Source organism: Zootermopsis nevadensis, unplaced genomic scaffold, assembly GCF_977971745.1.
Source record: "Zootermopsis nevadensis isolate Lab colony 2312 unplaced genomic scaffold, Znev_1.0 Znev_ptg000030l, whole genome shotgun sequence".
NCBI classification, from domain to species: Eukaryota; Metazoa; Arthropoda; class Insecta; order Blattodea; family Termopsidae; genus Zootermopsis; species Zootermopsis nevadensis.
The window spans coordinates 13,503,420-13,531,124 of record NW_028259162.1 but is presented as its reverse complement, the minus strand read 5'-3'; the positions used below and the strand labels follow the sequence as shown (position 1 = coordinate 13,531,124).

At 36.6% G+C, this 27,705-nt stretch overlaps 2 protein-coding genes across 4 annotated transcripts in view; one reads left to right on the top strand and one right to left on the bottom strand.

The window, feature by feature from the left end:
- Positions 1-27,705, top strand: part of LOC110829632 (EGFR adapter protein) — a 743,671-nt gene that overhangs the window by 7,385 nt on the left and 708,581 nt on the right. The gene's annotated exons all lie outside the window — the stretch shown is intronic.
- LOC110840539 (lachesin-like) overlaps positions 1-27,705 on the bottom strand; it is a 126,599-nt gene that overhangs the window by 16,821 nt on the left and 82,073 nt on the right. For 2 of the 3 annotated variants that reach the window (XM_087358358.1, XM_087358356.1), the window contains exons 3-4: positions 17,199-17,302; positions 2,070-2,277 (exon numbers count right to left, since the gene is read on the bottom strand). In XM_087358358.1, coding sequence (XP_087214484.1) covers positions 2,070-2,277; positions 17,199-17,302 — 312 coding nt within the window. The remainder of the gene's footprint in view (positions 1-2,069; positions 2,278-17,198; positions 17,303-27,705) is intronic. The other variant, XM_087358357.1, reaches the window with a different exon arrangement.

Genomic DNA, 27,705 nt, shown 5'->3' with positions numbered 1-27,705 from the left:
TCGCCATTACAAAGAACATTTCGTTAATTTGATTTAAGGAAATAATTCCTGTTTATAGTGAGAATCACATGAAATTCATTAATACAAAATAAAGAATTATTTATTTTTGAAACAGGTGGGACATGCAGTTAACATTGTGTTGTGAAGGTTTAATAGCGACGCACTTCAGTTTACAACTCTTATCAGGCTTATCTTCAATTAATTTATGTATTTTAAAAAAAATCGGTACCAGTAGCTGTTTCTGCATTTAATATTTCATGCATAATTTGTAATTATTGACAAACTAGAAATAAGACGCAGTTGTAAGTTTAAAATATTTAAGTAATAAGTTTTAATTATTAAAGTTTAAATTAAAAATTGAAGCCACCTGTGTATTATTTTTTACCAGCGCTTTCACCATGCAAGAACTAAGAGGATTAGTTACACTGAATCTCTTAAGATTATAAAATATTTAATTTTTTCCCGATATTAGAAAGTCTTTTACTGAGATCGTGCGTGGTCTACTTAACGTAATGTCATGTGAGATGTCTAATTAGTTTCTTCATACAAGGTTTCACTGGAAAACATACTTTTATGTTTCTGAAAATCAAATCTTTTTCTGTTTAATTTCCTATTTGCCTATGTTTATTGATATATTTTTAGCGTATAATTTAGGCGAAATATTTTTATGCTGGCCCTTTGGGTGTTTCGAAAACGTCTGCAAAAATCTTTTTGGAGAGATTGGAATATATGCGTGAAGGAGGAGTGAAACCTGCATTACTTCTAGCTTATCTTACAACACTTGTATCAACTACACAGGTTACCTAACGCTTCACAATAGTTTATGCGAATATGAATGTCAATTGCTATTAGGACAGCGAAACATACAATGGATTTCTAAAATACACATGTTTTATAGTTGAGCCGGGTAGCTCAGTCAGTTTAGAGACTGACTACGGATTGGGCGATCGGTATTTGATCTTCGCCAGAGACAAAGGGTTTTGCGTCCAGACCGGCTCTGGGCCCAGGCTTGTGTCTCGTTGGTACTGGGGTCTTCCTTGGGCGGTAATGTGCGTCTGGGTCGTACTGCTGCCCACTCACTCCCTTCTAGTGCCGAGATGGAGAATGAGTAAGAGCTATACGCTCTCTTCCCCTATTGGCATGTAACGGGATGATTTTACTTTACTTTTACACGTATTATAGTTTGAAATAAATTATTTTCATCATCCGTGATATTACATGACAGAAGGGAAGTCTAAACGACTAAATACCTGTAAGATTTGAGGTTTTCACAGCGGTTAGTATGAAGATTCCTGTCTTCAGGGTTGTTGCGCTGTGTAGTCTGGTTGATGTTAACCAACGTTTCAGAGGTCATACTGCCTCCGTCATCAGAGTATGAAGATTTCTGTCTTCTGGGTTGTTGCACTGTGTAGACTGGTTGCTGTTTGCCAACGTTTCAGAGGTCATACTGCCTCCGTCATCTGGGCGATGATCATCGCCCAGAAGACGGAGGTAGTATGACCTCTGAAACGTTGGCTAACATCAACCAGACTACACAGCGCAACAACCCAGAAGACAGGAATCTTCGACTAAATACCTATTCTGATAATCCTAAAGCATCGAATGTCATTGTATTCCAGAAACCAATTGTAATTATTTATTAAACAAGTGTGTCATTTGGTTGTGGTGGTTAAGGTTTAAGTGGCGGTGTGAAATATGAAATTCCTTCTTGAATGTCCAGGGTTTGAATTGTACCTAGGACAAGAATGGTTCCGAGATTTTAAATTATTGTCAATCATTTTACGTGCCCCGTAATTTCGCAAATTTTGGCGCTCTGCTTAAAGAACTGGCGACGATTGAGGAATGATAAAAGTTGTTGAATAACTCCGGTATATTCCGGAGAAAAACACGCTCTGTGAAAAAAAAGGCTCATAATTTTGATGTTGCCGTACGATAAAGTATGTCACTCTGTCACGAAAATTAATGTACGACTGGTCAGACTTGCCAAATCCCGACAGAACAACACTTTGAAGTATCGAATTTGCTGACAAAACTGAAATTAATCACAACGTGCGACGGAAGCTACTCACCCACGACCTGAAGGTATCCCTGTCGACTTTTCATGGGATCGGTGTTCACCTGACACATGTACCAGCCGCGGTCAGCCTCGTGTACGTCCTTGATGTGCAGGTACCAGGAGCGATGGTCGTTGTATGACAGGGAGATGCGAGGGTTCTGCGTGATCACGTTGTGATGGATCGAGAGGATTGTCTGCGTGTCCACTCGGACCCAAGCGACCTGTAACACAACTGACCTCCTGTCGGTCTGACCACTGAAACTTGAACGGTCTCTCCCCAGTTTAATCGCACAGCATGAAGTTCTTGTTTGAATTTCCATTTTTGACTGCTAGCTGCTAATATTACTTCTGAAGACAGTGCTACAAGGGAAAGATTGCAGTTTTAAAATTTTTCCACTGCACAATTGTAAGATATCTGGTATCAAATCCAGTACATTAAAGACATATCAGTGCTGTAGCTGCTACTGAAGATACGTAGCATCCAATTAATGATGCGTAGGTGTGTTATAGTTCTTTTTTTCCGATTCGTAAGTTATGTTTATTTAAAGACACTGAATCAACCGCAAAATTATTATACAGGATGAGTCAGAAGTATGTTTACAAACTTCGTGTTCGTGTTCCTGGATCAAAAATAAGAAAAAGTGTTCCTATGAACATGGGGTCGCAAATGTTTCATTTTCGAAATAATAGCCAAAAATAATTTTCAATGTATGCCTTTGTTGCCAAGTATAAGGACAGGGATGTTTCTTTGTAACAGATGCTCAAAGGTTGTTCCTCCATTCTCCACACATGCACGAGCACGACGTACACAAGACTGACGGATTCGTTCGTACACACCAGGGTTTCATCGAATCATCTGGCATGCTTTCTGCACACGTTCCCATAGGTCGTCATCATTGTTTGTGGGTGTTGCATAAACGACGGACTTCAAGTGGCCCCACAGATAAAAGTCCAATGGAGTCAGGTCCGGTGACCTCGGTGGCCATGCTACTGGGCCACCACGCCCAATCCATCGCTGAGGGTACCGTTCATTGAGATGAAATACGACGCGATGGGATAAGTGTGCTGGGGCTCTGTCGTGCATAAACCACATTTGTCTTCTTGTATTCAGTGGTGCATCTTCAAGGAGACGTGGCAAATGTCTTATTAAGAATCACGGATATGAAGGTCCTCTTAGACGCTATGGAAGCATGTGTGGACCAATAAGCATGTCGGCAACAATTCCTGCCCAAACGTTAATTGAAAATCTTTGCTGGAAGCTGGATTCACTTTGATATAAAGTCAATTCATTGAAACTTATTTTGGCTATTATTTCGAAAATGAAACATTTGCTATCCATGTTCATAGGAACATTTTTTTCTTATTTTTGATCCTGGAACACGCACACGAAGTTTGTAAACATACTTCTGACTCACCCTGTATATGAGAGAATGTTTGTTAGGTGACCATGCCATTTTATGTGTGAGATTTTAAATTTGCTCGGCGGTAGCGATGTTGGTGGTATTCGTTTGGGTTCTGGTGTCTTGTGTACTGGTCGGTAGGTGATAACATTTCGGAGAAGAGTACTTTCTTCATCTTCAAGGCTAAAGTGGCATTGGTGAGAATCTGATTGGAAACGGTAGCATCTGACGGCCAGCCCACACGGCCCCAGAACCCTAAAGAACATCAACATGACCTATTTTATTTTCTAATACTCGATGCAGTTACATGATAATTCAAAGTATTAATTAGACAATGACAAGTGAAACACACGTCCAAATTGTCTTTCTTCAAATCCTTGCGTATTCGTTATTGATCGATAAACAGTTTGTCTACATAGTTACAAAGAACACTTATTTAAATTACCTAAAATGGTTCTGGATGTGAATTTCTTGCGGCATTGAATACGTCGGTTGTGATCATCTGGGTTGTGACGTCGTCTAGTCCGCTATCTCAGACTTAATGTTTGAAATTTATACCCTGAAGATGTAAGCGGAATGTTCCTCCAAAACGTTGGAAACCACCCTTCAGACCACACAGCGTTACATCCCAGAACAGCACAATCCACAGCTTAGAATTTATTAAATTCTTTCTATGTCCTCTCGCACACAGTTGATATATGGCTGTTAATATAAAATAATCTACAATGTCTGATACATCTAATGATAGAATTAAAATTAATTGTATGTAATATTTTATTTATTTGTATGTTTATTCATTTCATTTAGTCCTCACATTTCCATTTTGGAATTAACCCAGAGAAATTGTTCTTTCAGTTACAAATTGTATAGAAGAATGCCAAGTGACTTTACTTGGTATTGCAGTTGGCCATACCACTTACTCCGAGATTTACTCCGCTTTTGATAAGAGAACACGCACTTTGGCGTGATCCAGTATCAGTACGTTTCTTATGACTGGCGAATTTCTTCCAGTTATTCCGCACAAGATAATCCATTACTCTAGATGATATGTCAGTTACCTTCTGCTTTACTCCTGCATGTTTATTTTGGATGTCTGTCTTCTTAACATAGACGTACAAGCATTGGCTATCTATTCACGGATCTTAAGAGATACAAATTCAGGTCATACTCCGTACAAAGAAACTGGGCATGGTCGGGAGATCCCGGATTCAAATCTAGGCCCGGAGACCGGCTTTCCTGACTGGGTTTTTCTCGTGGTTTTCATCATGCCCTCCAGGCCGGGATACTACATTAAGTTAGGCCACACTTTTCCAATTCATAATTCTGCCATTATCTCATTCGATGCTGTATAGTCTGAGCTACTGAAAAACAGTCGATAAACAATAAATAAACAAAAAGCTGCTAGGAGATGGATATACCCTACTCTGTCATTCAGGATCAAAATTGATTTGTACATTTGTGACGCACTTTTGACACTGTCTTGTGAACTGTAGGTAAGGTACTAAATATTACAGCGTGTTCGGTAAATCTGGGGTCATAGGAGAACAGGGTTAAAGTAAGAAGTAAAGTAAAGCTGTCCCACTATACGCCATGTAGGCACTTGAGCGGAGAGGCGTTATAGGTCCTATTCATTCTTAATCTCGGCATTATGAAGGGTGAGTGGTCAGCATTGAGCCCCGACCGCGCTTTACCCCCAGGGAAGGATCCCAGGTACGAATTGGATAGGAGGCTGGGTGTGCCCCAGAACCGGTGTGGACGCAGAGGCTAAAAGAAAAATCCTCTGCCCACTTCCAGGATCGAACTCCGGTCGTCCAGTCCGGAGCCAGTCACTGTACTGACTGACCCAAGGTCGTAACATTTTAGATTTTCATGGCGGTGAGTCTGAAGATGGCTGTCTTCAGGGTTGTTGGGCCGTGTAGTCTGGTACGCCCTGGTGATGGAGGCAGCAGGAACCTCTGAAATGGCGGTAAACTTCTACCAGACTACACGCCTCAACAACCCAGAAGACAGCCATCTTCTGACCTAAGGTTTATGTAACAAAATGCGGAAATATATAAAGTGGGAACAGTTGTTGAGAATCGCGTTGTTTGCAATCTCAAGTGTTTTACCCAGGACGATCCTTTACGGCGTTTGGGTCTTTGCATTATCTCGTGCGATGTTACCACGTTGGCATGACAGTGAAAGAGCGACGTGTGATAAAAGAAATGAGAAGAAGCAGTAAAGGGGAAACAAATAATGCAGGAAACTCTGGAAACACTTTTCCTTTCCGATGTACACGTCACAACGTCGGCGTAACGTTTGCTACTGATAATAAAAGGAGTGAAGTGCTGTAAGGGCCCGTCCTATCGAGGGAAAGGAACTACCTACCTACCGACCTACCTGGAAACACGGATTTGAACCAACGTTTTCCTTATAATCTTTCCTGTTTCGAGAATAATCGACTTCTGCTATAACCCCTGACTTTTGAAAGACACTTTGTTTGTCTACATATTCTAAATTTAGACGAGTGTTTGTGGTTATTGTAGAAAGATTCATCGCTTCTTTAACAACACTGTTTATTACAGAGTCAAATATAAATTGGAAAGAGGGCTCATAATCCATTGAAAGAATTGCCCTGATACCAACCTGAGTGTTCTAGAGTTAATATAGAAGTCGAGGGGGGGGGGGGGGGGGGGGGAACTAAGTATATGACATATGTAATGACTGTGTGAATCTTATCAACGGAAAATAACTGAAGTACAGGCATACCTCGGAGATATTGCGGGTTCGTTTCCAGACCACCGGAATAAAGCGAGTCAGATGAATTTTTTGGTTTCCCAGTGCATATAAAAGTTATGTATACACTATAATGTAGTCTATTAAGTGTGCAATAGCATTATGTCTAAAAAATGCCAGAATTACCAAAATGTGACACAGACACACGAAGTGAGCACATGTTGGAAAAATGGCGCCGATAGACTTGCAGGGTTGCCACAAACCTTCAATTTGTAAAAAACGCAATATCTGCGAAGCGCAATAAAACGAGGCACGCCTGTATTCTAGTTGAACATAAATATTTATATATTCTTGTTAAGTTGCCGGAGCGTGACATTTTGGCTGTGAAAAATTGTAAGCGTTTTCTTGTGTTCGAAGAACATTTATTCAACAATGCATTAATCTCACGTTTCGTAATTCAGGTAGGCAATCGAATGTGACAGGCCTGTCGTATACTATGTATAATAACGCGTATTTGCCAGGACTGATACACGCGAGGCTCTGTTCATGTCTCAAAGATCGACAGTTATCGCTGGTTTGGCAAGCGAATATACACGCACATCCATCAACAAATTGTCAAATGTATCAATAAAAACGAAGATGCAAAGAACCGTATCATGTCATCATAACGTTACTTCATATCCGAAATTTGTCGATACGCCAGTCAGTTTTGAAACTGATGAAAAATAAAACTTGCATATCAGTCATCATGTTTGCTGTCATGTGTTGGCAAAATTTCTAATTTTGTTTCAAGTTCACAAGTGACTGTATGCACAAACGTTATCGTGATATTAAATCCAACGATTTCGCAGTGTTATATTATTCATTATAGGCTTACGTTTTGGGGTGTAATACAGTGTCGAACTGTTAAAGTCGCCGACGTTTGAGGTAAAATTGTTACTATTTTCTTTATTGTTTAAGGGGGTGGTAATCGCCCTGACGATTGAGGCAGCAAACACTTCTGAAACGTCGGTAAACATCTACTAGACTACTCGTCACAATATCCAAGAAGTCTGCCATCTTCAAATTGTTACGTTGATTATAATGGGATTTAACTTAATATAAAATGCTCACATGACAAGGATATCCATTAGCTATCTCCTTAAAATGCACATTTGATTTGGGTGTAGTAAAGGCCTTGTTGCGTTTATTACATGCGTGTGAATCACTGTGAAAGATATAGTAGTTATTCATGTATTTATTGAAAGTTACAATGATTAATGAATTTGGAAGAATACGGAAGGAAGCGTTTGTGGGAAATAGATTAAAGTATAACCTCGGCGTGTGTTTTGAGTAAAATAATGAAAAACCTCCTAAACCGGTCGCGGGGATATAATTTTAACCCAAGACCTCCAGAATACGAAGCCAGAATGCAAACTAATCTACCGGTACGTTCAGTCACAAGGAAATAGTTAGTTGTAAACATAACAAATAAAGCTCAGATGAACATTTCCCGTTAATTTTTCTCAATATTTTTCTGAATAAATAATGACCATATTTATATATTCCAGTTTACAGTGGCATTCTATTGGTGCCAATACGTTTTCCATCACATTTGAGCTTTTATCCCTACCCACAAGGTATTCAGTGAAACACGTCAGAGGCTTTCATGGTTTGTGATGATGAACTCTGAAATACTTTCGATATGAAAATTGACTAAAATGTACAAATAAAAGGTTTTATCACATACACAACAGATCTATACAATACTCTCGCGCAGATGTTACGAAATATATGTGTTTTATCATATGATAATATTTAGATACAGCAGAACAATGCAGAACAAAATAAAATCTAATAAATTGAAGCAAAATTGTTGAACAGAGCCAAGCTTATTGCATTCAGTTATTGAAGATTATCTCCAAATAATATAAATCATTACGTAATTACTATTTATAATGCATTTCGTTATCCCCATAATAGGGTCTCAAAACCCACAAATAGCATTGATTTATCATAGCCAACGATCTATGTGAAATCCAAATTAACAGGGATTCCACTCCCAAACCTTCGACAATGCATCTTTATATATAACAGAGTGGTAGGACGTAACATATTTGGATTTAATCATACATAAAAGTTCTGTATAAACATGAATTTTGGCGACGTAATTATCAGAAATTTTGCTTTTTTTTCCTTTCCTTACGTCATTCAAATTTAAATTAATAGCCACTTAAACTTATAAATTTAAACAGACAATTATTGATGTTTGTGTAGGTCTATACAATATTTCATGTTTTGTACTTTAGACACAACAAATTTCTTAAATGTAAGTTTAATTATCCACTCGGTGCTAAATTTATGTTATAATACGTAAATGATCGTACATATGTATGTGTGTATAATTCAGTTTCACGCCCAGCAACGCCTGTCTAATACATTAGGGGAGATTTCAGTTCTCAGTGTAAGTACGAAGAAGGCTGTCCTCGGGTACGTTGCACTCTGTAGTCTGGTAGATATTTTCCAACGTTTTAAAAATGCGTGCTGCCTCATTTTCAGAATTTACATTCAAAATCTGATTGATTTTCATCCACGATGAAACTAATTAGAAATGAAATATAACAATGATTTTGGCACAGGGTTTTTTAAACTGTGGTATCGGTAACCCTTGGAGCATGAAATATGCTTTCCAGGGCTACCATAAATTCTCATTTAGCTGGTGGCATAACTCATGGACATTCTTGTAACCTAAAATTAGATCACGTTTTGTGTTTTCAAAATTAATATAACCTGGTTCTACTACGTTCTTTAATTTTTGCCAGCAATACATGAGGTACCAGAGTTCTCTTTGACTTCATCAGGGGTACCAGACACAAACATTTTGAGAACCAAGTAGTACCTCAGGTTCTCACAGCAGTGAATACGAAAAGGCTCTCTTCTGAGTTTTAGCGCCGTTTCTGGTAGATGTTTAGGGATGTCTTAGAGGTTCTTGCTGCTTCCATGATCAGGACTGTCGCCCTTATGATGAAGAGAACCCAGAAGACAGTAAACTTAATTTTGAGTACGATGAACGTGGAGTGTATGAAGCGTCAGTCGCTGCTTGACATCGGTTCGCGTGAATATCGACGAAGGATCTGGAAATGAACAGGTGGACGCAAGCGACACTCCCACCTGTCTCCAATCAATCACCATTATTACGTCCGTATGAAGTATGATTATTGAAGCAGTGCAGTAATGATTTTATGAAATTTCTGACAGTGATAAATTATTTCTTTTTAAATTTGTTGTTGAGCGTTGCTCGATGAATTAAGAATTACAAGGAATTATTTTGTATTAACAGCCTGCCAGTTCCGTCCGCGATTTCTAGTTATCAAAAGTAATTTGTATTGTTACGAAGTTGAGACCCAGTATTAAAACTCATATAAGACTCTATTATGGGACTTGTGATTGATTCTTAGGTTCTTTGATCTGAGATATAAATGTGACGTTCAGTGACTATGAGGCCTAAATAAGAATTCAGACGGAGGTGGTATAGAACTGTTTAAAGGCACCATCCCTGCACTCTTCGAAAGAGAATGAGGAAAATCATACGAACTTCAGTCAGGAGAGCCGATGCCCCGACCGAGTTTCGAGCAGTGAGTCTCTCGAATACATAGAGCATAAAGCGCTGCACTTTTCAGTTGTAACTCTTTCACTTGTGTCTCCATTATTCATTGCTTTCCGATATTTATTACAAAATTTTAAAATTATTTTATTTCCTGGTTTATTTGGAGTTAGGTTTCAATAACAAACTCTGTCATAAGATCCATCTAGTTGGATGGCAAATTCGTAAAGGTATCTTCGTTCCCATGTTCTTTTAAAATAATAATTGGACATTAATTTATAAAAAGTTTTGTTATAATATCATTTATATATGCTATATAGCGTTACAATTTGCTTTAACATCCTGTACCAGAATGCATTTATTATTATTCCTTCGGAAATTACAAATATTAATAAGGTAACATATTTGCATGTCTTTATAACTGTGTCATTAGCATTAAACGATAGAATTTTATGTTGTTCGAAATTGTTTTAACATAATTCCGAGCCTGAAATTTGCGTAACAGCACGATGACCACATAAATTCTCTAAAAATTGGTCACTTCTCTCTAGCGGTGGAAGGAAATAGTGACTGCATGGTGATTTTATACAACATCCTTAACAGAAACGTAGCCAAAAAACAAAAACATAAAAAAACGATGTATTGAGTATTTGTGGGCAGACTGTATCATGATTAAACGTTGATCAGTACAAATGCTGGTCGTCACAATTAGCTGCTTGTACAGCGCTACATTGGACACTGTCGATATCGCCTTCTCAGGACGAACTGAAGAATAAAGTCACCGCGATCAGTAACCTCTTCACGTCCGCTTCAGGCTGAAGTACGCCAACGAATTCTTCTCACGGACTGCTCCGTTGTCGGAACTAACACAAGCCCTGCGGGAAAGCTGTACTACCATTTTCAAATTTGTTTCTTCTTCCGCTCTTTCTCCTTGCTTCTTATGCTCACAACTTCGCTTTCTTACTTTTTATAATTGTTATAATATTAATAGTGTTTTCTCTTAGAATTTGTAACGCATTGCATTTCTTTCGCACAAATAAGTGTGACGTATTAAATTATGTGCTAATATTTAGAGATAATTTATAAAATTACTTATATTATAGCCTGGTGTTTCGTTCTAATAGAAATAATTCATTGTGACAATTATTCTGTATGAATTTGTCCACAGTCTCAGGTTTTTCTGAATTAGACTCAGGGCGTTTCGGAAGATGGCTGCCCTTCCGTTGGCAGGTCCGTACTTGGTTCGCCCTCTTGTTCTAGGTAATCTTCAAATCTTAAACGAGGACCAATATATTCAGCCCACGTCTGAAACGTCATTATTTTAATTATAGAAAACATTCTAACAATAAATACTGTCCTCTCTAGAAAAATTCTAGTAAAACGGAGAAATATAATGCGTATTTCTGCTGACATTTATCTTTAAAGTTTAAATGCGTCATGTTTGTGTTTTATAATTAAAATATATAATATAATAAATAAATTTTAACATCTGTAAATAAAGTTTGTGTATAGACCTGAATTATATTATATATTTTAATGACATTTATCTTGTTTATATTTAATAAGGCATTTATAATAATGTAAAATATACCAATTATTGATGTAAAATGGAAATATTTGTAACACATTTTTTAAATATCCGCGTCTTATATTACTCAAAATGTATATCTTCTTTCCTTTATTGTTACCCTTAAACAGGAATGTTATTCTGTCCCTTATCGTGCAATTACGTTTTAGTTAGTACTTCTAAATAATTCTTTTCAGCAATTCTCAGCAAAATATCAGACATAATGACGCAGTATTTAAGATTCTCTGTTCTCGTATCCCACAGTTAAACAGAAAAGCGTCTTACTGATAAGAGATGTCTGTTTAATTCAGTCAAGTTCTAAACATAGTATCTGCGTGTCAGTTATTATGTAATCACATACTATTTCTCTTTTGTAAAATCAATATTTTTGTTCCAGTTATAGTCTTCCATTTAAACAACCATCGTCGAACAATAAACCAGGTATTACTAATATAAAATCACATATACAAACTTTAAAATGAAAAATAACTGGCTTGTTTCCATTTCGCATAATTAAATTCAACAGTTGATAAATTATGTGTAGTTGTTTCCTAACCATACATTTGTTTTCGCGTCGTCTGTATAAAATATAAACAATATTTCCTGATAGTCGTAACTTGTAGTTTACAATACATTGTAGCTAAACTTTCTTGCAACTAGCCTGTCTGATTGTAATTTTCGTATACAATAACTGGGACCGTTGGAACGTTGCATACTTTTTACTGTAGTTTGTAGTTTAATTGGAACTTCGTTCAATAAATTTCAGAGCGATCAAATCCAGAAGTGTACGAAAGTTTGGAATGTACGTGGCCATTTGCCTGACGTACACCACCTGTTGATGATGCCAATCGAAACTTCGTGAAATTTAGAAAAAGCCGTTTTTTAATTAAGTACGTTGTCTATTCAGATCTATGTTTATCTCTACTTTTTAGAAAGTAACACAACGAAATGCACAATAGCTAACAGAATAACGGGAATTCACGAAAGAACAAATGAGATACAGAATGACGAATCAAAAGCGAAAGAATATCTGCGAATAAGAGACACATTAGGCAATAAATATTTTCAAAATAAATTATCGAATCCGGAAGCCAAGGTCGCCCGACTGGAAAGGAGGGAGGGGCAGTTTTAATCCTTACAATCGGAAGAGGAAAATATTTAAATTTGTGATGTCGTGGTAACAAAACACGAGTCTTCTCCATTAGCCTCATGATACCACTGCGATATACGGAACAAACAAAGTTATGTAGGCCTAGGCTTACTAATGTCTTGATAACAGCACTATCAGTTGTGAATTTGTGCGGAAGCTACTTGTAGACCAGCGACCTGTAATTACCTCTGTGTTTACCAACTGCGTGTGTCCGTGTATCTAGACATCACTCCATTCTAATGTAGTCATGTATGGAGCGTAATGACAGCAAGCCGTCACATGTTGCCTGTTAATGACACACGCCTGCGTGGTATCTGCTGTAATGCAGCCCCTCCTTAAACGTTTTGTAAATATATGCTAAACTAAAATACGTGAAGGCCTGCTCAATGGGAGTAGGAAAATGGAGAAGACCGTTCTACTAACACATAGCTTAAAAGTTTAGAAGTATAATGGTCAAGAAGTTGGATTGTTCTCTGTTTCTGTAAAATACGGTATTACGTAAGTAGAATTATTTTGAAACAAAACTGCTAAAGATTCAGTTCAAACAAATGTGAGATGGATTTAAATTTAACGGTAACCTTTGTAACCAACACACTTTTACTTGTGTTGTTAATACAGTTACTTCAACAAAGTACAATAAACCGACAATGTGATTCTGTTAAGGAAGAGGGCTCCATGGGGAAGGTATAATCCTGCGAAATGATGGTAACCATCTTAAAGACGTCACAACCCAGACGATGATAAATATTTTGTCTGGGATAACTGCAAGACTTTGAATAAGTAGCAAAGAGTCTTACAGACATACGTTTGAAGATGTAAATTGGTTTGTTGTGGCTCATTGAAAATTCCGATGACGGTATTTTGTGAAGACTTATGAACAATAACATTTCATGAAAACAGGAAGCTGAATGTCTGTGACTTAACCATGGAAGGCCTTGAGAACAAATTTATTAGCCAGCAATAACTTGTTCCCACGTTTACAAATAAACCTGGTAACCGCGTACAAGTCTACAAGGCATCACACACCAGAAGAACACGTTTGACACCTTCACCGTCGTTAGACCCTAAAATCTGAAACTGTTCTTGGTACCCTCATGGCTTCTACATGTAGCACGAGATTGTCAGTTCTTGATTTGGTATAAACACTATCACAACATGAAGAGAACACGTTTTTGACCTAATTATTATTTAATTATCTCTCTTATTTAATTTCAATATTATCTTCAGAATTATATTTTAGAATTGTTTCTATTAATTTGTAGAAATTTCCGTGCTTATTTCATATCTGTGATCATATACTTTAATTAGTATATGATAACAGATATGTATATATGTATACAGTATAAGCATTATATTAACAGGATATTTAAAAAGAAACATCGCTTCTCTGGGAGAGAAAGAAAGTAAAAGAATATAATACGTAGTTAAATATAAATTCCTATAACGTTTAGCGAGAATCAATTCGATCACCGATGTGTATGGGATATGAAAAGTAGGATGTAATCTTGTATTTGTCAATAAAATATACACAGTACCTGTTTCCGCATTTTTACACTTCTTTGCACTTGCATATATGTACAACTAAGTTTGTATTATTGTATAAAGTGTCTAGAACCTCTTGAGTAACTCACTGTGTGTTACTTTATACGGTACGATTTGGATTGTTAATTCGAAATGTAAATGGAATCACATTAGTATATGAGGGTATAAATTACGAAGACAATTCTATAGATGAGTGGAATTTGCCACTAAATATGTATAAATATATCTAATTCAGAAGGTAGAGATGTAAGGAAAGCAAGTCATTTCCCACTACATACATGAAACATACTTAATAAATTCATTTATACATTCATTCGCTCAAGGTAAGAGTGAGAAGATATTTTTAGAGTTTCTAAAGCCATTCGTAGCTATGACACCTGTCGAGTTTTAATTTACCATCTGACGCGAATATATCCAGCTAGTCGCATTAGAGATATCGCACAGCGCAGTCAAAATTTAAATAAATCTCTTCTACATCGTTAAACATTCACAGTGTGAAAAAGTACTGTAAATATGTTTGAAATGCAAATTATCAACCAATAGGTAGGTTATATCTTTCGTTTGACTTAAACCCTTCTTATCGGGTATAAAAATATTAACAATTAATTGGGAAATCGGGATTTTCTATTGAAGTGAATATAGATATATATATATATATATACACATATACATATACATACACATACACATATACATACATATCAAGCCTTTTTTAATAAGCCCTACGGCTACATGCAATGTCAGAACAAAGAGTTCAGTGGAAAAGAGCTTAAAATTGTAACGGCGATTTAATATGAACACGTGGTAATGCCAGAACCCATTCATGTCTGCTATCTTGAAAGTGATGATTCAACAAAGAACACCAAATTCGGAGGAATGTATTTTCTGTATTTCATTTTGGAATGTTTCGATAGTTTATTTGTGGTTTATTTAACAACGCTGTTTATAGCTCAGACTATATTGCATCCAGTGTTAGGATAATCTATGAACATTTTATTGGATGGTTGTAGAAGGAAGCGGCCTCGTCTAATTTAAGGTCGATTCCGGGATTTGTCTGGAGAGAATGAGGAAAATAATGAAAAACGTATTTAATATGGCCGGTTTCAAGCCAGACATTTGAACCCTGGACTTACGAAATACGCAGTGAGAGTGATAATCTCTCTGCCTCTACGATGAGTATATTAACCCTTTAAAGCCTTGTGGTAACTATATATGCCACCTCATTTAACAATCAATGAATCTGCGTTTTGCCTAAAATTTTTGTTCCGTATAATTCTCAGATCAAACACCGATTATTTCCTTAAAATCAGTTTAAAAATTTATCTTTCTAATAGTTACAGGTTACATTTTCTTTGAGGTACCAACTATTTAAACAATATTTAGAGGACCTTCGGCTTCAAGGGGTTAAATGAGAAAGGATAATATATTCATATACGACAATAAATTAAACAGTTTTAACATTTTTACAGTTGACTGCTTTATCTTTCATTATCGACCATGCATTTGTCAGAGTTAAAATGTTGGCTCACAACGTCAATTTGCGTTGAGATCTTAATACATCGTCATATGGGGTTTATGCAAAATGCCGAGCATGTCCATACACGCTCATCACCGAAATCCAAACGAAATGTGAAGCCCAAACATCAGCTGTAGCGCTACACATTTTGAAAAAATAAAAAGACAGATACATTCTACAAATCATTAATTACGCGTAGAATGTATAGTTTTGAGCATGTGTACTTTAGGTTAATTTCGCTTGTGTCTACGTACCAATTATGAGAGGAAAATGATACAAAAATACGTGAGTGGATGTGTAAATATGGAAAACGAGCCATGAATATTAACAGTACAGCCCGATATAATATTTCTGTGTCCTACCTACAAAAACATAGAGATGGGACAGAAAAGGTTTTCAAGCACTAATTGCTGATGACTCAGGTAAAGATACATGATTACGAGGTTTCGAAACTGTAGTCAACATCAAAGGGATTCGTAAGGAATGAGGGTGTGTGGCTGACGGACACACAAGGGATTTGAGCTATCAAAGGAACTTGTAATTATAATGAGAAGTGGGAAAAATAGTTGCTTAAAACATGGATACTGAATGAAATCGATTCTGTATCACTCTCTAGTACACAGGAAACATTAAACTCCACGATTAAAACGGGGTGATCTGACATCGGGAGAGGATAAATGTTAACATTTTGAGTACTGTTACATAAGAGTTACGCTGGTACTTGGATTATCAGTTCGTGATTTGTACGAAAATGTCTCTTATGCGTAAGTGTCGATTTGTTACTTGCGTAATTAAAATTTATCTGTCAAATATATGCAACTGAGGAAAATGTCCATCCAATTCCTACAAGTAAAATTTAATTTAGGTATAATATAAAGTTCGATGCTTTGGTCGTTTTACTTTTTATGTAGTTTCAGTTTAACGTTTAATCTTGTGTTTTGCTTCAAAGCATGTAATGTTATGTTCCAAGCACTTGATAATATTTAAAGCCGGTGTAGAATCCCAAAGAAATGTGTACGATATGACTGTGTAGTTATTTTAGATAAGACAATCTTTTCGTGTGTTATAAGTAGTCTCCGAATAACAATAAGGCTTAATATAATTGTGAAGTTACTTGACAGTGGTATATTAGTATTATTATAATGCTGAAAACTGTACCAATAGAAATTAAAAACTCTAACTCAGTCTTCAGGTAAGAAGATAAAAAGATGGAGATATATACAGTCTCCGAGACGCAGAGAGTCTAAGAAATGTTAATCTTTTAAATTGCTAATGGTGTAATTTCAATATTTGGCAATGTGTAATGTCCCAGCAAATTGTAATTATAGTAATAAATTGTTGTAAGTATTAATAGAGGCTTTGTCTCGAATAACGTTCAGTGAATCTTTTCGTCGAAATTTCTTCCTGACTTTTGCCCTACGCCTTCTTCAGCACAGCATAAAACAAATTTACAGTATGGTTACAATATCATTACGTAACTTTCATTCATGGGCTCTCCGCCCTAGAATAGTGCTGTGTTGCAAAAATGAAAGAGTTTCGCCAAAATTGTGCTATATAAGAAGGGGCCCCAATTTTATCTACATTCGGTAAGAACAGTTCAGGATCCATGCAATCTCTCTCTCTCTCTCTCTCTCTCTCTCTCTCTCTCTCTCTCTCTCTCTGTGCGTACCTTGTACCTTCGGAGATTCTCCACAACGCACGCTAGCAGCGCGTCCCGCCCAACGCTGACAGTCACATTCGGGATGGACTCAGCTAACCTCGGGAATAATCCTTCTGGAACAAAGTTGCTGGTGTAACTAAAACATGGACTGAGCTGAGGAGACAACAGGTTATACAGCTAGTTAATACGAGACCCTAAACATCGGAAAATAAATGTTGTTACATTTTGCCGCAAGATTTAATTTCTGTATTTGTGTACTCCCGTCGGTCTTCAAAGTAAGGTAGAAGTTGTTACGTAAATGGTACGAGACTGAGATTGTCAAGACGGTGGATATGTCATATGTTTGCTGTCTGTGTTCCGTGCCATGTGGGATTATAGGTTGTTACCAAAGTGACGGAGAGTCATTACTGAAGTCATCTTTAATGCTTAGGCAGTTTGTTGCTCCGAAACGTCGAAGTCGACGACCCACAATACCACCATTAATAAGGAAGAATGGTTCAAAATTATTTTACAAATGTGATTCATGTATTACAAGATACAGATTGTACAATCATCCGTCTATCTTCACAAATGCGTTAATTGAGTTTGATTTACCTGTAGTAGACCGTTTAGATTATGAAGAATTGCCCTTGAATAGTTTGTTTACCGTCATATATGTTGGTAAGTTTTCCGGTGCAAAGGAATAATTCAAAGTTACGGGAGATTGAGCAGTCGTGGCACCTAAATGCGCGATGTGTAAGCCGAGAGAGGGGAGTTAAATAGTAGTGGGGGTCGCACAGCCTCAACTGTGGTGACGCACCGAACTAAACACAGCTAGAGCTACAAACCAACTGAAGCTGACACCCCTCTAGCACGTGCTTCGGACGGGTCCATCTCATACGACCAAAATCAGTCCTCTGCGCATTTGCCAGCATTTATCGCGCGACCTTTTGTCAACGTGTTTTACTTAAGCTTGTATATAATCTGTGGTGATGACTTCTAGATATCTAACATTATATAAATTATAGAACTGTGTTTTACAACGCGGTGTATGAAACCATTGTAAAAGTCACTACGTTTATGGATAATAAGTGTGAAATTAATGACAATAGGATTATGTGTACAGTATCCGAATTTGGTTTAGTGGAAGGAGAGACGTTTCGAATGGCTCTTAAAGTATATTGCTGCATATTACTACTGTGATTTATGAGTTACTTCTTCATGCGAGAAATTTTACAAATTGAATTGTGTATTAGAACTGATTAACTAAGGCAAACTTTATTGAATGTGCCTATATCAATTTGCTAGCCTGCTCTTCAGTACAGATCAAAACAATTCGTGTTACGTATATCGGTGTAGAAGTGTATTCATTAACTTTGAACTGTACGTTACAAATTTAATTAACTACCTTTGTTAATTTCACAGTTTTGATAGGCGAATGATAATTTTAACGAAAATGGGAATGGATGTTTACCGGTTCGCATTCCCTAGCTGTTGGTACACCGGTTTTCTAAATTTTACTCAAAGGCATCCGATATGAAGGCTGTGGACATTTTCAAAGCCACAAAGCAACCACGCTTAGCATTTCAACGGGAAATTCAATACACAGTTTACCGCCTTCTGATATTCATTATAAAAGTGAATCATAAAGTGTCAAACTGGCCTACATGAAGCAAAATTTTGTTTATTATTTTCAAACTGTGGTATAATAAAAGTTCTTTCAACTGTGGTAACGCTTGTGAATATAAAGAACGTTCTAACGACTGGAAGTATTGATTACGGAGAATGTTACTTAACACTTCGAGAAAATGGAAGAGATTGGAGGAGGAAACAGCTATGGGCTAATTTAAGCTCTGAGACTTCATTTGCCCGGAAGAAACGAGATAAAAGATTTTACAGTCGTTATCTCACCCGGTATCTGAACTTTGCACTCTTTTATTACAAAATTCTACACTGCCGTAAAGCTGGTATCTTGAAATAATCTTATTGGTGGGAGAGAAACTGAAGAACTCAAGATCACCAGTTCGAATACCTGCTATATTACTAAATAAAGGCTGTTATGAATTAAGGGTGACTTTTTAGTGCAGAACTGCGCAATTTCATTTTGAATGCATCCATCTCTTTCGGTGAATTTATGTGCACGCAAGATTTAAAAGAACATCAATACTTTTTATGTTGGCAGACTAACAGTCATAAGTTAAAATATTACTCTAATAATACCGGAGAAATTAAGCACGGATAACTAAGTGAAACACGCCGTTTTTCCAACACTCATGATTTGCACTGGGACCTTGCAAAAGTGTGCTCATAGTAGCAAAAATCTTTCCTCTTATATTTTAAAATTCATGGTTAACAATAATTGTGCCATACGAGTCTATAAAATCTAACAGGTTGAAGAATCATTGTTAAATAATCTCTTACATGTGACCCCCCAACAGCCCACACCTCTCCGTGTTTTTTTATTCTTAATGCACTTCGGGGACCACTTGCTGTCAGCGGAAGTGTACGTTAGCTGTGAAGGCAAACTTCCACAGAACTGAATGCGCTGTAGGGTTCTGTAATCCAGGTTCATGGTTATGACGATGCTAGCGGTTTCATGCTTAAGTATATTGGAGAAGTACGAGGTATTCAGAGAGAAAATATATAGCTGGCCTAAGAAATGTGAGGAAGGGGACATTTTTTTAGAGAATCTTGACGTTCAATATGCAATAAAGTTGGATTTCTGCTTGGTTCTGACATAAAACATCCAAAATAACATCCAGAACGAGGGATTGGCCGTATTGGTCGTAAGAGATTCCTTTCCTCAAATCATCTATTCTTTGGGTTGGTCGTTAAATCTGAATGAATAGGAACAAATGCTCGAGTTAAAAGCCGAGATATCTGAGAATCAAATATTTCCCATTCATACATCATATTATTATTTAAATATGTTATCATACTTCTTCTTCTAGTCGTCAAATTGAGCTAGTAAGTGACGCGTCTCATTCTCAGGATTGTATTTATCCATCCATGTTTTCTAGGATTTCTTTCCGATTGATCGGTAGTGAAAAAGTTGTTCGAGCTTCTATTATATTCCGTCCTTCTGAGATCTTACAAAGATATTTGTTTGTTAGTGTAATGTTATAGTTTTTCCCTTAGAGTCCACGTCGCGTTAAGATGGTCTTTCCTGATGACTTTCAACCTTCTAAAATTATCTAATTACTTTGTTTATACTCGGCTATAATTTAATACGCTAATTTATTTTAGTTTTTGTCCGCGTCGAGATCTAAAGTAATTTCATTTCATTTTTTTGTTAAAATTCAATTGAAAATCTTATTGACGTGAATTTAAGAAATTTTGGTTAATGCTTTATGAATCTGTGTGTTTTGGATAATACTTTAAAGCCCATTGGAAAATGTACCACCTACCTTAACAATAAGTAACCCTGAATTTTATATGGATTTCTTATGTGATTATCGGTGCAAACAGCGATTATACCCTTAAATAGCATCAGCCAGTGATGGACAGGTCTTGTTTTATGGTACGGCATGTATTTTTTAGACTGGCTTTGGCTTCAAGTAGATAATGTTGGCTGCATTCATGACTTTAAAAAGTCATTGGTTGTTAGTGGAAATAGTTTAATAAAACGTTTTGTGACGAAGAGTTTATTTTGACATATTTTAATTAATTTTGCATACGTGTTTAAAAATTAAATTATTAAAAATTGTGTCATTAAAATCTGGAAGTCAGATATTTGCTAATCTTCTGTCGAAAACACGGATAAAAAAGGTCTGTGCTGTGTTGTTCCATTTTCTATTCGACTTTCCGTTAGAAATTTAAACTTTCGTTAACGTATTTTATTTTATACTGAATACCCTGTACCGAACATCAGCTCAAAATACCCTTATCTGTATGCAGCACTAGAATAAAATTATGTATTTATTCTTTTCCATTTTTCTGTTTAATTCACAATTAAAGGGTAAATTGTCCCGCATAGGTATTTTGTATCCTGTGCAAATTCTCAATGGTTTGACTTTTTAAAAACCTTTTTCTGTTTGCCATTGTCTTATCCAACTCTATTTTTTTACTGTGACGAAAGACGACAAAGAAATTTTGAGACCCCAATTTCTAGTTACTCTGAGAGAAGTCTTTCGAAACATACATTATTTTTCTCAATGATATTTGGCAACGTTAACAAAGTTTGTTATATACATAATCTCTTTAGCTTTATCATGAAACTCAGTCGAAGTCCAGTGGTGAACATTCTACTTCAGAATCAATGGTATTCAAAGATCTTTCTTATGCTACATCAAGTGACTGTTACGTCAGCAGGGCAACAAAGATACGATCTTTGTTGTAAAGTATGATGAAACTCGCGACATACTGGCATGAGCTCGCGTTAGAGAAGAACACAAAACTTAATTGTAATAAACAGAAAGGATCGATCGCGGCCTAATTTAACGTGGGCCCTACTGGTTTGTCATTTTCGTTAATACATTGAGGAAAACATCTAAAAATGTGGCAGGATAGGCGAAATCCTGGTCAATATTTGAACCAGGGAGCTACGTTTACTGTCCTTGGTGCTTATTCAATTCTTGAAAATCAGTTACTCACACACACACTCTCTTGGAAGCCTTTTTTTGAAATGGCATGCTCTTGGCTTCATAGATAATTTACATACCAGTCAGAGCAAAGATTTTCCATTAAAGCCTCCATTCTTTGCTTTGTCGCACGTTCCCCTCCCCTGCCATCCACACCGCCGACACAGCCGATTGGTTCGGGTGGGGGTGTTATTTATTTGAAACCGCTCGGCTGAAGGAGTCTGTTGCTCCGCTGCAGCCAACGTACGACATCGAAATGGAAACAAGCAATTCGTCCCACATCCCCACTGTTCTTTTTGTTTATCTTCGTTCTCCCCCCTAACGTTCATTCTATTTCCCTTTATATCATACGTTAATCTACCTCACACACTGATACTATTCATGCCTAATGGAGCAACCATGCGAGGTATCTCGCATTTACTTCGTTTTCATGGAATTCGATAGTTCAGAAAATTGGATTCAGGAGTTGACTTTGTATTTCCTGTATATTGTGCACGCAACAAGGAATTGGTCTACTCCACAAGGCCTTTGTCTTCTTATTTTTACGGTCATTCTCCGGCATGCCATCGCCGAGGCCCTGGTTCGCGCTCATTGGAGCCCATTTGGGAAATATGGTGGACAGAGTGACACTGCGTCATATTATGCTTCGAGTTTTCTCATGTAAACATATATCTACGGTTGTTACATCTTCTTCTTCTTCCATGGCTCTCAGGCCCGTATTAGGTCCATGGCTTCCTCAAGTCTCCTCTTCCATTCGGTCCTTCTTTTAGGTCCGTCTGTCCGAGGCTTTGATCGAGGCTTTGAAACATCTTCCTTTTTACGGTGCAAGGTTGTTAGCCTTGCGACCAACCCCCAACCTGGAGGACCAGGGTACCTGTCTTAGTCTGACCTCTTCCCCTCGACCAATCTGGCCAGGGAGGCCCTACCAGTAGCTCTTGGGGTCACTGAGGTACTCAAGCCCCACCACCACGACAAGGTACGGTTGTTACATATTTATTCAAATATCATCCGAGATATGGACAAAGGGCCCGTTAGAGGTGTAGTGCCACAGAAAAAGCCTCACACCATCACAGTAATAAGAGTACTTTACAGATACAATTTTTTCCTGTATTATAACGATTATGATCATTAATTAATCGGAGAAGCAGTTAGAGGGTGGATCATACATATAGTTTACTAACAGCAGCTTCAGACAAGTGTTATTTGACAATATATGGGTCGATTTCGAGTTCTAAACGGTAATGAGGACAAGATGAATGTATTATGGATTTTTATGCCATATAGTCTGTTAGATACCGACGTTACAGAGGCGCCTGCCATCTTAGAGACAAGTCATACCTGTGCTACTACCACAAGCCTAAGCTATTGCAGAATAATTGTCATCGTCATAAGACTTTCGTGTAGTATGCCTAATGAACTTTTAGAGTCTCATGTCTTTGTGAGCCTGTGAAAGATGTTAATTTCCCTTGGTTGTCAACGGATAACTTGAAATGGGATTCGTAAGAATTGAATATGAATATCCAGATATCTTTAATGTTCTATATATTCCGTGACATACTGTGTATTTAATTCCTTCTTTACGTCTGAATTCATTTTAGAATTCAAACGAGAATGGAATACGGTTCTCCTCATGGGTTTTATTTATTTTTCTTTGGTTATGCTTTAATCTACTTTGCATATAGGCTATTCTCTTAGCTGCCGTAAGTTAACATAAAATAACGAAACAACAAAAGCAGGCATAGGTATTAAAGACATCCAATCAAATAGGTAAATGCATAGCAACAGATCTCTTGGAAACTCTTTAATTATATATTATGTTTCTAGTTGAGATTAAACTTCCCGTTGATTTGTCGTTACTTCGATTTTTTCGGAAGTGCTTTTTTTATAAGTTAATTTGCTCAGTTACTTTGTTATAAATGCAAGCGTAATAATAAATGCTTTATTTAGCTTGAGAAGCCATTAATTTGTTTTTATTTGCACTGCAGGATATTTAGCTAACAGTTTACGGGAATGAACCTCTTTGTGCTGAAAAGTAATACAGTTATTGCATCATTATATCCAGTCGTCATATAAAATGCCACAAAATATGATCGAGACAGAAATTGCAGATTTATTTCAAGGCAATTCATTATCTGCGTTTTTCTGATATAACTATTATAGGCATGAATCATGCAGAGCCGAGTGTACTACAGTAAGCATCTCTTCCAAATATTTGTGAACTACTCGTTTATTCATCATTAATTAAGATATATAATGGAGAACTGCTGTATAATATCATCATTGATAGTAACGATCATTCAATGAAAGCTAATTACTCTTCAGGTATGTAATAGTAGCGGTTATGACAGAATTTTAGTGCTTTTATCCCCAATAAAATGTTATTATTTATTTATAAAGGGTGCATATTGATTTCGAAACGTAAACATAGCATTTCAGTCCATCGTCAGATGTAGGCAATTCTGTATAATAATGTCATATGTTACGCTCTCTTTGTAAGAATTAAATAATATAGGTATATTTATTTTTGAATTTTGTAAAATGTTTCTTTGCTGTGTCTGTGATGAGGGTTGCAATATTGTCACAAATATAGCGAAATTGTTTCAGTCAACATTATTCATGACTATTTGCTACTTATTAATCTAGGCTGTTTTATATCTAAATATAAGTTACTCTTTAGCATTTCTTCGCAACGTTCGTAAAACAAGAAGTCTCAGAATTCAGATCTCTAGAACGAAATATGTATATATTACTAGAAGTGATTGTTATTTTGTAAGTTGATTAAAAGTGTATGATTTGAGGTTTTCCCTGAGGTGAGTCTGAAGATGGCTGTCCTCTGGGTTGTTGCGCTGTGTAGTCTGGTAGAAGTTTACCAACGTTTCATCGTTCTGATGATGGAGGCAGGAAGGACCTCTGAAACGTCGGTAAACTTCTACCAGACTACACGGTGCAACAACCCAGAAGACAGCTCTCTTTTGTTAAACAAATCCTGACCCCGTTCTGTTACTTGCATCACTATTGCGTAATATTTTTATAGTACGGGACCGGGCAGTTGAAATAAACGGGACATAAAATATCATTGGTCGCCTCGTATCAGTTCCACATAATTCAAAAAGGTCACATTTCTCCTTCTGACTAATCGTACGATGGCAGGTCAGACAATGAACTGATAAAGTCCAGCGGTTCTGGATCTGCCCACTCCGGTGATGTCCCCCCATGAAAGTATTTGTAACTGTTATATCACTCTGTATGATGAAAATGCTTGCCGCTTAACATGCTCAGTTCGTATCTCAAAGTTATCAGTGTTTACATATTCATAATGTAAGAAAAACAAATGTAATGTTTACAATCGCAATTTTAGAAGTTGCGCCGCCATACCTAAGAAAAGGCCTTCGTAATGTATATTTCATATGTTACGAGGCATATGGCGTCCCGAAAGAACAACATAGCTTCCATTGAATGAAAGTAATAAAGATAAATCCTTTGTTTTCCTAGTGTTACTCAGAAAACCGAAAGTAGACAGAATGTTATTGTAGTCCACAACAGAGGCAGAGTTTAAGACCAGTCAATCGGAACGGAAGCTGCGTGGCATCGGCTGGTTTCCACTCTCTTTGGAAACATGACAGTCTATAAATCATTATTTTACACGGTTGTCGTACGGTCTCGTAACTCTAATATGCAACTTATTTTAATACTAATACACAACACTACTAAAGCACTGAAATTGGATACAAAATGTGTTTCCATTTGTTTCGTTATGTCTCAAAATGTTTCTCATAAAACATTTAGATGTCATGAGGCCATGTTTTATGTTATGTACGTATGTGTTTCCTGCAAAGACATATATATGTATACACACAGTATATTCCGTTTAATTGGGCCATAGGTTAATCGGGGCAACCGTTTATTTGGGACATATTATAAAGAACAAACCTTTTTAACTCTTTACGTGGAACTTTGCATAATTAGGGCAGCCTCTTAATTCGGCCAAAGTCTTCTAGTCCCGATGTGTCCGCTGTATATACAAACACGCACACACATACGTCGTTGAAAGTAATATTGGGAACGCAAGATGATGTCCGGGATTTGGAAGCTAAAACACTGCAGAAAGAGGGCTGAAATGATTTGTTCTTTTATGTTAAGAGAACAAAGATGTCAAAAACACGGAAGCTAGTATGTTGATTGAGGATGAGGTGTTACTCAGTCCAGACAAATTCTGCGTTAGTATCTTAAGTGGCCCTCACCACCTTATTCTCTCATCAAGTCGTCATCAATCAACGTTACATAATTCGAGGTATTGAAGCGTCGAGAGCAAACGATTTGCAGATGAAAACGGGTCCCTACGCTGCACAAATCACAGGTTATGATTATGTTGGTAGAATCACATTCTTAGAAGGTCATACGTGTATTTAGCCCTTTAAAAACTATTCAGATACACCTTCTTCGTCTTTGAAGATGCCGTTACTCAAACGTTTTGATACTTATCAATGATTAGAAGTTTATCTGGTGTAACCTTTCTTATTTACTTCTTATGTGTCACGTTTCTTACCGTAAGTTCAAGAGACGTAGGTCAATCAGGTTTAAAAAATTGTCTTTCGAAATGTCTCCATTCTTAGATCTGAAATTCGTTAGTGATCATCCAATATTTTGCTAGAATATCATTTGAGAGTTTATTTTAATATTCTAAGATTACAGAGAAGAAATTCAATTTCGCCTTCAAAAATTTTCTACGTACATCTTCATTTTACTTCACAAAGAACTAATATTTCAAAGTAAATTATAAAATTCCTTCCCAGTAGCAGTAACAAAAATTTATGATCCTAAAACGACGATTTTTATATAATAATCTGTTTCTGTCTACTTCCATTGTCATTTATACTAATAGAAGCTATCGTGTATGGGATATTTACGTGTAATAGGCTATTTTTAACGTTTATTTTAGTTAGGCTGTATATCTGAAAGTCGTTAGTAGCAATATTTCATGGGATAGAAAAAAACTCATATTCTCACATTAATGAGGCTTTTGCCTTAGAACAGTAGAAATAACTGTAAAATATTACATTATTTCCGTTTCATTGCAGGAGTTTACATGATGTTTTACAAGTACGTTGAGCGATGAACTGACATTTGTCGTTTATAGGTATAAAAATGTAATTCTATATAGCAGTGGTAATCAACTTTTTTTGTTCACGTACCCCCAGATATAATTTCTCTTCAACTTTGTACCCCCAGAGTTGTTGGTGTATAATTCAAGTTATACATAGTATATAATCTACATCTAAAATAAATTAAATAAATTATATTACTGATTATTCAGTGTTTATCATAAAATAATATTTTTTTATTTCACGTACCCCCTAAATGTCTTCGCGTACCCCCGGGGGTACGCGTACCCCATGTTGAATACCACTGCTATATAGCATAACAGCTAATAGTTACAGGCTATAAAATTAGACGAACGCTGTACTATATAAAGAGGAACACATTTCATATGCATTCTTTGCGATTTTGTGTTGATATTGAATTTTAAAGCTTATGAATGTCTGCTGTTCAAAGAAATTATTAAGAAGAGACATGCTGATCTCAGAAGACCTGTAGTCACAGATTGTACGTATTAACAGGTACATTTTAGGTTTTCTTTGTATCTTATTACATATACATCGCCACTAAATATACCATTGAAATTATTACGCCTACTCGAAAACCTTAATGAGATACGTGTTTCATGTCTGAGCCACATATTTACACCACAGCCCGTTTCTGAAAGTAATTACTACACTTAGAGTTCAGCTTCAAATAAAAACAACATTCTTTTTTATTCATTCCCACCAAAACTAATCTTATTGGAAAAAGTTATTTTTCGAGAAAGTAAATTTCAAGGAATTCCCACCTCTTATGTTACATAAGGGTTCATTACCTTGATGAAAAGACCCGACACTGAATTCTATCCTGAGGTAGAT